The sequence below is a fragment of the Diabrotica virgifera genome, chromosome 2 (assembly GCF_917563875.1).
Source record: "Diabrotica virgifera virgifera chromosome 2, PGI_DIABVI_V3a".
Classification (NCBI taxonomy): Eukaryota; Metazoa; Arthropoda; class Insecta; order Coleoptera; family Chrysomelidae; genus Diabrotica; species Diabrotica virgifera.
In genome coordinates this window covers 34202467-34219445 of record NC_065444.1, presented here as the reverse complement: position 1 = coordinate 34219445, position 16979 = coordinate 34202467, and the positions used below count along the sequence as shown (strand labels likewise).

The following is a 16979-nucleotide window of genomic DNA, read 5'->3' as shown; positions in this document are numbered from 1 at the left end:
TGATCGCTGGGAGTAAGCTGATTGGCCTGTAGTTCTGCGGGAATGTGTGGTTCTTGCCAGGTTTTGGGATCATGATGACATGGGCCTCTTTCCATCTGTTCGGGAATATTTTGTATCTTAATATCGCGTTCACTATGTTTGTAAAGTACACTATAGCTCTTATGGGCAAATACTTTAGGGCTCTATGTGTTATTTCGTCTAGACCAGGCGCTTTTCTTGGTGAATTATTTCTTATATGTTCGTTTATTTCTTCCGGTGATGTTGGGGAATGATGTCCTCTGGGTCCTCTGGTCTTTCTTCTTGCTCTTCGACTTCTTCCATGAAGTCTACGTCCTCGTCTGGGTGGAAGTTTAACCTGCATTCTCTTTCGAGTGTTGACCTCATCACCTCTGCTTTCTCTTCTATGGTATACACCATGCCGTTTTCTCCATGTAATGGGTAATGGGTTTTCTGTCGCTTCTCATCATTTTTTGGAGCTTCCAAACATTTTTCATGTTTGAGTCTAGTTCTTCCATCTCTTGTAAAAAGTTGTCCCATTTTTCGGTGCGGTGTAGTTGTAGAGCCGTTTTGACCTCTCTGGTTAGTGTATTTGCCCAGGTATTGTCTACTCGGTTTATTGTTTTTCTGGCTATTTGCTTCGCTCTATTTTTTTCCCTTATCACGTCTTGTACTTCTTGTGGTATGTCTTTGAACCTTCCCGTGTGGATCTCGACTTCTTCCTCTGTTGTGCTGTTTCTAATTGCTTCTCGGATGATGTTTTCTAGCTCTAGGACTTTTCCTTCTATTTGTTGAGGGTTATTTATAACTGGCACTATGTTTATTCCTTTACTCACTAGTCTTTTGTAATTCGTCCACTTTATTTTCTTTTTTATTCTTTTCGGCGAGTTTGTTTCTTCCCATGTTCCTATTCTACTAGAATGGGGTTGCGATCTGTTGTTCCTTCGTTCAAGGTAATTATTTTAGCTTGTAGTCCTAGGTTTTTAGCTACAACGATGTCGATGTGGGTGGAAAGTCCATTTCCTGGGAAATGTGTTGGTTTTTCTGGACCCATTGCCAAAATATATTCGTTATTTTCTATATAGCTATTTAGTAGTCGTCCGTTTCTGTTCGTAGCTCTATCGTTCCAATTTGGGGATCTTGAATTCAGGTCTCCTATTATTATCGATGTTTCAGCGATGTTTAGGAACGCATCTAGGTCATCGTCCATTAATGGGTCTCGCGATCTTACGTAGGCTGATGTTATTCTGACTATGCCTTGCCTCATTTTCACTTTTATTGTTGTTGCCTTCATGTTTACAAGTGGTGGGGTCGTGAATCTTGTGTGTTTAATTCCCTTCTTGACTAGGATGGCCGTTCCTCCTGATCTTCTTGTGAGGTCGTTCCTATATACATCGTACCCAGGAAACTTTAGGTTAAAGATGTTTGTAAGCTTGGTTTCCTGTGTTGCTACGATGTCCATCTCGTATCTGTTGAGTTCGTCCATGATCAGTGGCGACTCGTGGCCTTGGAGACAGGGTCGGCAAGGTTTTTTTGTCTCCTCAAATAGGTATACCATCAAACTAAAAGGCTTAATTCATCATAGGAGATTTTGTTGTTTTTTGCTTTTTTTTATTTGATGTACTTGACATTCTCTCTTGTTTCATGGTGTTTCGACAATACGTGTTGATTCTTTTGAGACAAGGTAAATCCCGTTTTTTTAGGCAGAAATTGGTGGTAATAAGAAAAGTGATAAACAGTTTGTTGTAATGAATTGCAGTACTCACTACATAGAATTATACATACATATTGTGCAACTTATCCCACTTTCTGAAAATATTTGTACCAGCATAATTTTTATGTACCTAACTTGTAATAATAAATATCTTGGAAATTCTTTGGCGAACGTAACTTTTAAATTTTAAATCGTCAAAGAGGTCAAAAATTTGCAAATCTTCAAAATTCAAAAAACGAGTATCTATTTGCATATAATAGTAGGTATCCAAAATTTCAAGATATACTTACTCGTTTTTCGAGATATGTATCATGTCGTTGTCTTTTTTGGGGTGATTCCGAAATATCAAGCGAATCCAAAACGTCACTGCGTATATATTGGAAACTACTATCATTACGAAAATCTCTGAGATTTTGCACCAGCTTTCGTATTCTATTTTTAGAATAAATAATGTCAGTTGACTGATTTTGAACAACAAGGAATATCTTAGGCAAAAAATATTTAAAAAAATATTGAAAGAGTCATTAGTATTTAATAAAGTTCTCAAACCGATTGCTTCACGGATCGAGGTATCGCCACTTTCAAAATCATCGCCTTCGATAATAAAATCAAAAACTTCCAAAAGCTGTTCACCAAAATCTGCTACAGATACTAAAACTATAAGAGATAATCTGCTTAGATAAAACTAACCGAGTTTTAAAATTTCATCGCATCTGACTAACTGTTCGCTTTTTTTTCTAAACAAATTGGTTCTAAAGCATTAATCCGTTTAGGTGAGCTAAACTGGCAAGAAAAGACGATATTCTTTATTTTTTTACACGTATCATGTAAAACTAAATTCATTATATGCGCATAATAGTGAGTAAATAAAGCTTGTGATGCAATAGTTTTAACTTTTGCCTGGAGACTATTCAATTCACCACTCATCACAGCAACGCCGTCATGAGATTGCCCCAGTTAGCCCTACCAATTTATTTTTGGTATCAAAAAATTTGAATCTTCTTTAAAACACCAAAAATATATTCTGCCTTATTGCTTTTACTCACATCTCTAAAACCTAAAAACCTCTCATAAATATTGCCACGTAACGCGTATCGAACAAAATAATTGATAATTGTGAATGACATGATAATCAGAAGTTTCATCTACTTTCAGTGAAAAGCAAATGGTTTTCTAAATCTCAGATTCAACAACGTTATTCAAAATTTAACTATTTGATTATATGTATTAGTTCATTCTGTATTACGAATACACTTCGAATTAGAAAGTAAATAGGTATTTCTAAAACAATTTTATTAATTCTCTATAATTACTTTGATTTTTAACAAATGCTTCGATCCATCATGTCCACTAAATGATAATTCCTGACAACTTAAAAAAATTACAATATCAATTAAACGACGTAAAACGGCGTGATTAATTTTGACAATTTCTACCGATGCATGCTTCCAAATGAAACACCGACCGGCAGACCGAAATGTGCCGTACTTGGCGCTTAACCTGCCATGCCGTATCTGCTATTGCCCACGGAGAAAAGTAATGTTCGCTTGCTCATCGACTTGTTATGTCGTTGAGTTTTACGTGTAAATTGTCAAGCTACGGATGTTAGGGACGGCTAGCCGAAAAGTCAGATAAATGGCTCGGATCATTCATTTTTTGAGAAGTCTGTTATGCGCAGGGATCACTTAACGCTCGGATTGATCAAATTCTTTTAAAAACCATGAATAAAATTTAGTCTTTATTATCTGATAGATTTTTTTTTATTTCACAGATACAAATATTTAAAAAATCTATATCTATAAATGTGTGGGTTGGCACTGCCGACCCTGCCGACCCTGACCGGCCGCCACTGTCCATGATATTTTGATTTGTTGATATGCCGCCCGGATTCCAGGAGCCTATCCTCAAGTATCCCCTGTCTGCCTACATTACTTCTGTGTCTGCCTGGTGCCTAGGATAACTTCTTGGACTACCTTAGTCACTATGTTGGTGACCATTCTGACTAGGTAGTCTTCGTCTTGGGGAATCGCTGTGTTGTTTTGTGTTTGTTGTTGTTGTTTGTTTGTTTGTGTGGCTTGGGCGTAGGATACCGCGGTTGCCTGCTGTCGTCTGTTCGTTTGTTGTGGCCTCTGTGGTGGAGGTCTTCCCCAGGTTGGGCACCTAGGGCATCCTCTGTAGTTGGCTGTATGGCTTCCATTGCAGTTAGCACATGTCGACTTCACGTCTCTGGCTCGTTTGCACAGCTTTGACGGGTGATCTTCTCCGCATTTCACACATTTTGGGTCCTTGTGGCACGCGTTCTGGGCATGGTGGTAGCCTTGGCAGTTGAAACACTGCGTTGGTCCGGTCGCTTTGAGTAGGTCCTTTACCACGACCTTCATGTGATACGCTTTGCCTTTTCGACGTCCTCATGGTTTAGAGTCAGAATGAACATGGGTAGTTGCCTTTTTGGGCCTACTCTGGTTGACATATTCTTCGCGGAGTGACAGGGTATTTGGTACTGTGCTGCCATCTCTCCTTGGATTGCCTGTTCTGTGGTATTCGTGGGCAATCCTCTTAAAACCACTCTGGGTTTTACGTCTTCATCTAACGGGAAGGCTATCCATTGTAGCCTCTTGACTTTGTCTTTAGCGTTATAAGTCCTCGCGTACTCTTCCACTATCCTCACCATTTTTCTATAATCTTCCGGGCTTTTCGCCTGGATGAGGGTTTCCCTACCACTCTTGGAAATCCTGTTGGCCGTGTATAATTTTTGTGCTTGAGCTATGGTGAGGATAGCCCCTGTCTCGCCAACGATCTCTAATTTGATTACAGGCGGTTTTCGATGTGGTGTTGCCTGTTGTTCGGGCAACACGGTGGTTTCTTCACTTTGGTTCGTCTCCATCTCTGTCTCCGAACCACTGGGATGTCGCAAGGCACGCGCATCCTCATCTGTGTTAGTCGCTGGGTGGATTGGATCTACTGGTCCTTTTGGTAGGATCAGAGGGGGTGACATAGCCCTCATAGCTTCGTTGGCTTTTCTTTCCCACGACTTCGCCTCGTCTCCAGGCAGTGGTGGGAATGCTCCTTTTTTGTTATTCTGTTGTTCTGTCGGCGGAGATTTTTCATTTGTTTTTGGTTTTGGCAGTTTTAAAGTTGAGGGCTTGACCTGTTGGTGGCTCTTCTTGTCCGCTGGCTTTTTGGCTTCCATCAGTTCGTCGAACCGGGCGTCTATTCGGTCTGTCAGCTTTAGGATCGTGTCATTCAGCTTGGCTATTTCCTTCTTTAGTTCCCTTATTTCGGTCCTCTGTCGGGCTATCACTCCTTCATTTGCCTTCAGCTGTTCTTCGTAATCAGCCTCTCTGATTTTCACCGTTCCGTGGTGCTTTCCCATTAGCTCCTTCAGCATGCTTATTTCTTCCTTCACTTTCGCGAGTTCGTCGTCGTTCTCGCTGTCTTCGGTCCTAGCTGTCCTAGCCCTTTTCGTTGTTTCTATGGCTGTCGATACCCTAACGGAGGCACAGTAGAAATCCCGTATCGGGCTCACGTCGAGCCCGTCTTGCTTCTTCTGCTAACCAATCTCCAGTTGTAGCGTCTCAGAGAATCCAACAAGAATCAAATTCCCTAAGTTCATCACATCCAAAAGATTGGCCTTTGCCTCTCCTTCTCGCCTAAGGAGTTAGAAGTACTCGACTCGCACCACGCTTACATTCGTGGTTGGAATGAAAATTCCAGCTTATCGAGACACTCCCTTCTCCGTTCAGCTGCTCTCTGCTGCTGCTGTTCCGCTCCGTTATAACGCACCGTGGATGAGTGTAAAATATCAGTCTATGGTAGAGATAGTCGAAATAAAGTCTACAGAGGGGCTGGAACACGTTATACTGCCTTCACTCGCTCATATCGGGTAGCTTTTTGGTGCTTTTGTTGGTGACTCAATAATATCTAAGAAGGGATTTCTTTTGTCGCATACATACACAGATTTCGTAATGATTGAGAGGGGCGCATAAAAACGTCTACATAATAAAAAAATATTAAATAAATATTTCAATTAAAAATTAAAACACGAAAAAGCTGGTGACTTTATATAAAATAAAATATTAAAATTGCTGATGTGTTTATCGAATTGTACACTCGTTAGGTCATTAAAACGTAATTTTATTTATAATTTCAAAGAATATTTTTTAACTGGTTCAATAATTCAATATAAAACTACATTCTATCATTTTTATCGCTTTATACATAGGTTAATACAAAATATTTTAGAGCAAAAAATAGCAATCGAGATTTTTCTGTTTAAACGTTAAACTCAAATATGCAGTTTGAATTTTTATTGCGTTGGTAGGTACTTTTGAAAAATTTCAATAATCTATAAGTGAGATACTAAAAATTAAACAAACTTTGACAAAATATTCCTGCACTTCTAAAAATGTTTGTAGAAAAATGTGTGTAGGTATGTTGCAGAAATGTATAGTATACTCATCTCTGAATTAAAGTACAACATACCTTTCTACTACAATATCCCATAACGTTGTGTAGGATGTGTAGCCCCTAAAGGGATTTTAGTAAAAAAATGTATACCTTTTACAAAGGATTTTTCATTCAACATTCAAATTTTCATAATAACTGTACAATTAAGGCATATACGGCTGCGACCATTGATTAAGTAGCTTTTCTGAAAAATAGTCATTCTTTTGATTAGGAAAATATGGAAAGACCTATAAAAAAAGATGTATATTGAAGACAGTTTACATAAAAAACATCAAAACTGTATCAACAATAACACTGGTATAAAAGATCTTTCCACTATATTGCAAAACTTAATAAATTGGTCTCTGTATCGGAACTAAATCTTATACTGTCTTTCTTTACCTTGGCTTACTCGTAAATTGAGTACTGGGAAACAAATTTGTTGGAGTTTTGCTCAGATAAATTGACGTATTGTGGAATGCAAATTGTAGACTGCTCACGTCAATTCATTTATCGTCCGTTTGCTTTGCAAAGTGTAGAAAGCTCGGATTTAAGCTGTTACCAGAATTTGTTTTTCAACTTAAGAAATCTTTGAATCTTGGGCTCTTCGGATTTCGTTTTGTATAATAAATTGAGTTATTCGTAAATGCAGGATTGGCTGATACTTCAAATATGACCCTGAATCGGTCATAGTTTCAAGTGCCTCCCCAATGCAGTTAGTGTAAAATATTACGTTTGCATTCCATCTAGTCCGGCGAACTTCGTACCGCCTTAGAATTTAATAATGTGTCAAATTTAAACAACTAAACGTTAACTTAAAACCACACCAATACATGTTATATTGTGACTGGTAGTGCTTTCAGGTCAACAGACTCAGTAAAACACAGGTTAGCTTAAAATAAATACATATATTAAGGATATTTATACAGTTCAAAATTAAAGATAAAAAAATACAATATAATTCTATCTTCGCCCCGTTCCAGGGAAAGCTCACTTGGTGGATGATGTCTGCAAAAGAAAAAGAAAATTGTATTTATTACTATCACAATAAAATGCAATTAATGAACTACAAGAAGCAGTTACACACAGAGTGATACTTCCTTACACTTCACTCCTGTGTAAGCGTAAACTACAATCCCACAATCAAAATATCAATAATTATACTGACACCCATACAACTCCGAGTCGGAGCTGGCGGTAGCCGTTCACTTCACTCAACGACTACACGGATCCTGTTCAATAAAGAGAGGCGGATCTTCTCACTACAGAGTTCCATCACTCAGATTGGCCTACCTGTTCATTACACTGGTTAGCTAGGGAGTCTACAGCTTGATCGTCCCAAGACTGATTCTGATTATTCTCCAATCAAGACATGTTATTTAATCCCCGTTTAGGCTTGAGCCTCTTCAGGGTTACTCTCCTTAGATTATTCTCCTTAGGTTCTCTCCTTATATACGCTCTCATCTGCACTTTGAATTCCTCGGAGCAGAAGTGGAAATGAGTGGAGGGGGTTGCGCAAATATCGGAACGCGTGCGGTTGCCTGCTGTCGATCTGCTCAAGGCATATCATTACAATATACAGGGTGAGTCATGAGGAACTGTACATACTCCTACCTCGTATAGAGGCCCCTATGGGGAATAACAAATGACCATTAAAAAGTGTCTGCTCCCATTGTTTAATAATATACAGGGCGAGTTTCGCATTTTGACAGAAATTTGTATTCGTCATAATTTTTGAACGGTCAGATCGATGTGTCTCTTATTTTGTTCAATCGTTACACTATTGCCACCTAATCAACTGATTTATTCAAACTAGAAAAAAATCAGATCCGGCTTTAAAAAAATTAGTTCGTTTGGGTCTTAGAAAAAAATTTCACCCTGTATAAGCTTCTTGAAAACTCTAATATGAATTTTACAAATTAGACAAATAGGCAATTAAAATAACATATTTATTTTTTTCCGCACACGATTGCTTAATTTTTTATAAAAAAATTAAATTTGATTATGAATTAAAAGTTTGGTAAAGTGAACCATAGATTTAAAAAAATTAACTTTTATTACCAAAATTAATTTTTTTTGAACAAATATTTAATTTATGTTACCACCAATCAACTGATTTATTCAAACAAGAAAAAAATCAGGCCCGGATTTAAAAAATAAGTTCGTTTTGGTCTTAGAAAAAATTTCACCCTGTATACGCTTTTTGAAAACTCTAATATGATTTTTACAAATTAGACAAATAGGCAATTAAAATGGCGTATTTATTTTTCCCCACACGATTACTTAATTTTTTATAAAAAAAATCAAATTTGACTATGAATAATTAAAAGTTTGGTAAAGTGAACCATAGATTAAAAAAAAATAACTTTTATTACAAAAATGAATTTTTTTTTAACAAATATTTAATTTATGTTATCACCCAATCAACTTATTTATTCAAACTAGAAAAAAATCAGGCTCGGATTTAAAAAATTAGTTTGTTTGGGTCTTAGAAAAAATTTCACCTTGTATACGTTTTTTGAAAACTCTAATATGAATTTTACAAATAATACAAATAGGCAATTAAAATGGCATATTTATTTTTTCCCCACACGATTACTTATTTTTTTATTAAAAAATCAAATTTGACTATGCATAAAAAGTTTGGCAAAGTTTTTGCATAGATTTAAAAAAATTAACTTTTTTTACAAAAATTAATTTACAAAAACAACGTTTTTCTTAAAATTAAAAGTTTTACCATTTTTTTTTTCTATAATACGTCTAGATCTAAAACTTCCCATAACACTTCTTTTGGACTCTATAGTTTAACATAGACGTGATCAAATTGATAAATTTTAAATGTTTCCACCTAATTTTTGCGATTTACAAGTTTGCAACTTTTACAAGAAGAAGACTGAAAGTCTACAACAATTATTATAGTCTTCATAATGGTAAGAGGTATGTGCTGTAAAAATTTCAGAAAAAAAATATTAAAATGGAACAGAGTTGTAGCGAGTTAAACCGTGAGTTCATTTTTTTTTCCATTTTTAGAAAATTCCGATTTTGACAAATTTGATTTTTTAATAAAAAATTAAGTAATCGTGTGGGGAAAAAATAAATATGCCATTTTAATTGCCTATTTGTCTTATTTGTAAAATTCATATTAGAGTTTTCAAAAAGCGTATACAGGGTGAAATTTTTTCTAAGACCAAAACGAACTAATTTTTAAATCCTGACCTGATTTTTCTCTAGTTTGAATAAATCAGTTGATTGGATGGTAACATAAATTTCTTATTTGTGCAAAAAAAATTAATGTTTTTAATAAAAGTTATTTTTTTAAATCTATGGTTCACTTTACCAAACTGAAAAAATTCATAGTGAAATTTGATTTTTTTATAAAAAATTAAGTATTCGTGTGCGGAAAAAAATAAATATACCAAATTAATTGCCTATTTGTCTAATTTGTAAAATTCATATTAGAGTTTTCAAAAAGCGTATACAGGGTGAAATTTTTTCTAAGACCCAAACGCACTAATTTTTTTAAAGCCGGACCTGATTTTTTTCTAGTTTAAATAAATTAGTTGACTAGGTGGTAATAGTGTAACGATTGGCCAAAATAAGAGACACATCGATCTGACCGTTAAAAAATTATGACGAATACAAATTTCTGTCAAAATGCGAAACTCGCCCTGTATATTATTAAACAATGGGAGCAGACACTTTTTAATGGTCATTTGTTATTCCCCATAGGAGGCTCTATACGAGGTAGGAGTATGTACAGTTCCTCATGACTCACCCTGTATATGAAAAAAATTGAATAATATACTTTCTGATAAACAATGTGTTTTATTTTTTGCAGGGCCTAAATGTACGATGATGGTTTTCCCACGCTCAAACAAGCTACGTATAACTAACTGTCCATATGCGATGCATGGAAACTTGGCTTATTCTGCAAATATATTTAAAAAATGTTTATTACAAGGTGCCATTATACAGGGTGTAACAAAAATACAGGTCATAAATTAAACCACATATTCTGGGACCAAAAATAGGTCGAATGAACCTAACTTACCTTAGTACAAATATACACACAAAAGAAGTTACAGCCCTTTCGAGTTACAAAATGAAAATCGATTTTTTTGAATATATCGAAAACTATTAGAGGTTTTTTTTTGGAAATGGACATGTAGCATTCTTATGGAAAGAGCATCTTAAAGAAAAATTTTAGTGAAATTTGTGCACCCCATAAAAATTTTATGGGGGTTTTGTTCCCTTAAACCCCCCAAACTTTTGTGTCCGTTTCAAATAAATTATTATTGTGGTGCCATTAGTTAAATTTAATATTTTTAAAAAAATTTTGCCTCTAAGTATTTTTTCGATAAGGCAGTTTTTATCGAGTTGCGGCTTCTTTTTTAATATGTTTACATACAAATTTTATGAGGGTTTTGTTCTTTAAACCCCCCAAATGTTTGTGTACGTTCCAATTAAACTATTACTGCGGTACTATTAGTTAAACACAGTGTTTTTAAAACTTTTTTGCCTCTTTGTATTTTTTTGATAAAGCATCTTTTATCGAGATGTGGCTTCTTTTTTAATATGGTTCAAAATATACTTAAAAATGTAAATCATAAATAAATTTTCATATTTATATGTATTATTACTGGTTTCAAAACCATAAGTCTCCATAACCGTACTTTACCATATACCAATATGTGGTGGATTTGACAAATATTCAAATATCTCGATAAAAACTGACTTTTGAAAAAAGTACAAAGAAACAAAAAAGTTTTTAAAAACTTGTGTTTAACTAATGGCTCTACAATAATAATTAAATTGGAACGTACACAAAAGTTTGGGGGGGGGGGGGGCGTTAAAGGAACCAAACCCCCATAAAATTTTGATGGGGGTGTCCAAATTTCATTATGATTTTTTCTTAAAATACTACTGCCATAAGAATACCACATGTCTATTTTCAATAAAAAATATCTAATAGTTTTCGATATATTGGAAAAAATCGATTTTCATTTTGTAACTTCAAAGGGCTGTAACTTTTTTTCCATGCACATTTGTACTAAGGTAAGTTAGGTTCAATCGAACTATTTTTGGTCACAGAAATAGCGATTAAATTTATGACCTGTATATTTGTTGCACCCTGTATTTAACTACTATAATACGCCCTATTACTGTGCTGGTTAAAATTTACACTTACTCGAGTTAACGAGAACATTTTTGTGTTTATCTTATAATTCAAATAAATGCCCCACTGCATACACATATCACTGTTTTAATTGAGATATAGTAGTCGTAAGTCGCTCTTGTTAGCGGATAAATAACACACAGTGGGATAATTTACAAACCTGAGCAATGACAATAACTTCAGTTTAAAGACAAAGGAGAGGAAAGGGCAGTTGTACCCATCACTTCCATCCTCATAACATAAGGCAATAACACTTTACGTAAATTTAAGCTCGTTGTTGTTGTTGCAGGTCTGTCCCTAGGCACCGGTTTGGTCATCTTTGTATCGTCTCTTTCTGAGACGCTGCTAGAAATATCACAATACCACAAAGAACCGCCCTCTGGACCCGTCTACGGATACCGCTACGGATGGTGCTTTTTCACCGCGGGGGTCGCCTTCATAATGACCAACATGGCGGCCGTTTTCTCCATATCTGGCTATCTTAATAGGTTCTCCACTGTTGACGAAATGGTAAGAGAAAATAACAACAAACAGCTTTTAATGGCCCATTATTTTTTGTGTTTCGAGTAATAGTCGAGGGCGATTTGCTTTTATACTTCGACTTCGAATGCGACACTAATGCGTCGTGCTCTTTTTACTTTTGCTTTTACTTTTTCTTAAGATTATGTAATTTTTAAGTTATATAAAAAAGTATACAGGGTGGGCCAAAGAAAAGAGTCTACCTGGATATTCGGCAGTAGTTATTAGATTAAAAGGAAATGCTGAAACAGGTCGATTTATATTTTTAAATTACAATTTTTTGATATATATTTCATACTAGGGGGGCATCCATAAACTACGTCGTAAAAAATTTGGACTTTTTAATACCCTCCCCCCCTCCGTCGTAATTCGTCGTTTAGAGACGACCCCCCCCCCCCAATGTCGACGTCTTCATTGCAACACACGACCCCCCTTCATTGATTTAAAAAAAATCAATATTATTTCTGGTTTTTTTTTAAATCAAATATGAGGGGGTACGCGTACAATCTTGGTCCAATGCTATTTAAATGCATTAATTATTTTCGAATCCTGAGATAACTAATAAATTTCAATGTCTAAACTAATTTCATGTCAATTCAACTAGTTCTTTAAAATTTAACAGCAAAAACCGTGAAAAAACGTACTAATTGGAAAAAATCGATTTTCATTTTGTAACTTCAAAGGGCTGTAACTTTTTTTATGTGCACATTTGTACAAAGGTATCAAACTATTTTTGGCACCAGAATATGTGATGTAATTTAGGACCGACCTCTTTGATACACCCTGTATAATTTTGATGTTAATATTATATTTAAGATTAAGTTTACAAATTTTAATAATAGGTATAACAAACAATATTAAGGTGTATCAGTCAATAAATTATCAATTAAATATTAAATGAGAAAACAATATACCAGGTTATATTATTACCATTTTAACAAAATTAATGATATTTTAGAATTATAGATTATATTTTCTGAACGTTTGTTAAGTGAAAAATAAACAGATGAACATTTGATAAATATTTTAATAGATTTAAAACTTGACTACTTGTAGTTAAATTTTCATTTTAAAGAATCATACTAATTAGTTAGATAATAATTGTGTATAAAAGACTCGGCGAAAAAACGAATTATTTTTATTTATCCAGAGTAACTAATATTTCTAAAATATTTTTTTACTGTGATTTGTTATTCTTAACATTAATCATAAATTTAAAAGGTACTTACTGTAACAAAAAAGTTTGTAAACGCAGCCTTCCTTTTTGTCGCTGATTCCAATAATTTTTTTATTTCCAAATCGGTATTATTATGTAGGTCATTAATATCTGCGTACTTTTTTTTCAATTCACTCCACAACTCATTAGCCTTATTTTGACAAAAAACACCACTTTTATCGGGGTATGCTTTCTTAACTCCATCATATAAATCTTGATATTTATTTTGTTTTAATTTCGATGCCATTTTATTTCTATTCGTTCTTCAGAACTGTTGTTTCACACACATATGCAGCACATAAATGAACTAACATTGACAAATATTAAATTGAATTTAATATTTTTTGCTTCCAGCCGTTGTTCTGTATATAGAAGCGATTGTTTAAACCCAAAGAACAATGTCTTATTGTTTTGCTGTCCTGTACAAAAGTGCTACCTAATATTATTTTAACGCTGTGACTGATAATAAAAACGAAATGAAAAGTATGCGATAAAAGTATCTATAATAGAATTATTGTTTTTAATTTTATCAAAGGTATATTTATTCGTAAAAGTTTTGTTCTATTTTCAATTTCATATCAAAAACTATACGTTTTTATATGAATATCTGATACTTTAATGCTGGTAGAAGCTAGTAAAAAATTATTTTTATAGACACAATAGCGACAAATTTAAATATAGCTACCAATATATTAAACGACGTCGAATGGTCACTCATACCCCCCCTCCCCCCTGTCGTATTTCGTCGTAATAAGCAAGCCCCCCCTCCCTCTTCTCAACGACGTAGTTTATGGATGCCCCCTAGTTATGTCATCCATCTGGGCGTGATGACATAATCGATGATTTTTTCTAAATGGTAATAGGGGTCATGTGGTAGCTGATTTGAAAGTGTATTTAATTCTCTCTTCAGTAAGTAGCCAAAAAATAATAATTTTTAAATTCAATTACCTTACGCAAAAAAGAAGAATGTATGTCATTTATTCAACTCAGAATACATTATATTGATGTCAGCAAATAGAAAAAAATGTTAATTTGGCAAATAAATATTTATTTTTGTCTAAAAAGAATTTCAAACTGTCAAGAGGTAGGTGGAAGGTTGTTTACAATTTAATTTAAGCGAAAAGAAATTGTGTATTTGTGAAATAAACATTTTTTTCTATGTTCTGACAGCAGTACAATGTATTTTGAGTTAAATAAATTACATACATCCTTCTTTTTACGTCAATTCATTTAATTCAATAATTATTTTGTGTCACCCTGTATAAATAATGATATTACTGTTTATATTTCCGAATAGAGAATTGAATACCCTTTCAAATGAGCTACCACAGAACCCCTATTCCCATTAAAAAAATCGATTACGTCATCACGCCCAGATGGATCACTGGTCACTGGTATGAAATATAATATATCAAAAAAATTTGTAATTTAAAAATAAAAATCGACCTGTTTCGAGCTTTTTTTTAAATCTAATAACTACTGCCAAATATCGAGGTGGACTCTTTTCTTTGGCCCACCCTGTATAAAATACATAAATAATTTTAACATTTATAAAATAATTAAAATTTTATTTCTGTTCACTTTTTCTAATTATACAGGGTGTCCCGAAAAGATTGGTCATAAATTATACCACAGATTCTGGGGTCAAAACTAGGTTGATTGAACCTCACTTACCTATATACAATAGTGCACACAAAAAAAGTTACAGCCCTTTGAAGTTACAAAATGAAAATCGATTTTTTTCCATATATCGAAAACTCTTAGAGATTTTTTATTTAAAATGGACATGTGGCGCGCTCTTATGGTAGCAACATCTTAAAAAAAAATTAAGTTAAATTTGTGCACCCCATAAAAATTTTATGGGGGTTTTGTTCCCTTAAACCCCCCCCCCCCCCCAAATTTTTGAGTACGTTCCAATTAAATTATTATTGTGGCACCATTAGTTAAACACGATATTTTTAAAGATTTTTTGCGTCTTAGTACTTTTTCGATAAGCCAGTGTTTATCGAGATATTTTGAATATTTGTCGAATCCACCACATATTTGTATATGGTTAAAGTACGATTGTAGCGACCTGTTAATAATCTGAAAATTTATTTATGATTTACATTTTTAGGTATATTTTGAAAAAGAAGCCACATCGCGATAAAAGGTGACTTATCAAAAAAAGACTAAGAGGCAAAAAAGTTTTAGAAATACTGTATTTAACTAATGGTACCACAATAATAGTTTATTTAGAACTTACACAAATATTTGGGGGGTTTAAAGGAACAAAACTCCCTTAAAATTTTTATGTAAACATATTAAAAAAGAAGTAGAATTTCGATAAAAACTGGCTTATCGACAAAATACTAAGAGGCAAAAAAGTTTTAAAAACGTTGTGTTTAACTAACGGTACCACAATAATGAATTCATTGGAACGTACACCAAAGTTTGGGGGGTTTAAGGGAACAAAACCCCCATAAAATTTTTATGGGGTGGAAAAATTTCACTATAATTTTGTTTTAAGATGTTCCTGCCATAATAATGATACATCTCAATTTTCAACAAAAAATCTCTAATAGTTTTCGATATATTGAAAAAAATCGATTTTCATTTTGTAACTTCAAAGGGCTGTAACTTTTTTTATGAGCAAATTTGTACTAAGATAAGTTAGGTTAAATCGAACTATTTTTGACCCCAGAATGTGTGGTATAATTTATGACCAATCTTTTCGGGACACCCTGTATATTTTCGCTTTTTGTGTTAATTATCTAATCCTATAAAAACTTAGGACGACACGTCAAGAGAAAACGCTGTGTGTCCGGATAATTTTAATATTTATTTATTATTTATATTTTAAACAAATTATATAGGTACGTTATATTAATATATATATTTTATAAATTGACTCTTCCATCTAATTGATTAGATCCCCGTCACATGTCGAAGGGCAAAATCGCTAGTTTATAATAAATATATGCATATTAGTCCACAGTACATCGTCCTTTTTGGAAGATGAATACAAAAGTCTTAAAAATGGTGCTAACTGCTTCGTTTGAGCGTGTCTACCACTTTCTGAAAAAATTTAGAGTGCAGATTGGACGCGTTTCCGCGTCCCGTGTCATTAACATATTTACGTTGTCGGACTAACGAAACGCGGTTGTAAATTTGTCGGACAAGGGATCATCAATCTTTATTAATTAAATATAAGTACTTTAAATTGACAATTAAGAGTTTTGTAATAACTAAAGCTCGAATTATAGGCAAAATGCCTTTTTTTGCCTATTTTGCCTATTATAATAGTTTTTTGCACTTTTTGCCTTTTTTCGTAAATTCCGCCTATTTGTCCCTTTTTTAAAATTTCATGGTACTACCCATGATATTATTCTATTACTAAACCATTCTATAATAAAATTTTGGGTCAATAATAAAATATCAATGGTTTGTTAATATAACAGATTTCTAGGAAAATGTACCTGATCGAGACTTGAGGGTTAACTATTTGGAAATCCCTAAGCTTTATTAGTTTATTATCAGTTGCACAGTCCGTTACTGTATCAGAGTTTAGTCACAAATTGCTATATCCTAGTTTAGTTTTGTTGCGTATACCGAAAAGCAAAGAACACGTTTTAAAACGTTTTAGACATTTGTGTGAAAAGATGACATCTAAATTAAGGCTATGGATCGCACTTTATTCGGAACTTTCTCTAGAAGGAGATGGAGCATTTTGTAAACCATGCGGCAAATCGGTAAGTTTTATTTTTTCTCTTTTTTTCTCGTCCCACAACATAACTAAATTCTAAAGCGGTTTTAGAATTCTAATTATTTTTTTTTAAATTCTCAGATTTCAAGTAGAAAAAAGTACTTTATTGACCAGCATTGTGGAACCCCACTTCATAAACGTAATTTGGAAAAATTAAATTCCTCTA

At 33.8% G+C, this 16979-nt stretch overlaps 1 protein-coding gene across 1 annotated transcript in view; it reads left to right on the top strand.

Annotated features, from left to right (window-relative positions):
- Positions 1 to 9084: 9084 nt before the first annotated feature.
- Positions 9085 to 16979, top strand: part of LOC114335505 (uncharacterized) — a 134866-nt gene continuing 126971 nt past the window's right edge. Inside the window, exons 1-2 of the mRNA XM_050644723.1 lie at positions 9085 to 9094; positions 11623 to 11843. Of these exons, the coding sequence (XP_050500680.1) occupies positions 9085 to 9094; positions 11623 to 11843 (231 nt within the window). The remainder of the gene's footprint in view (positions 9095 to 11622; positions 11844 to 16979) is intronic.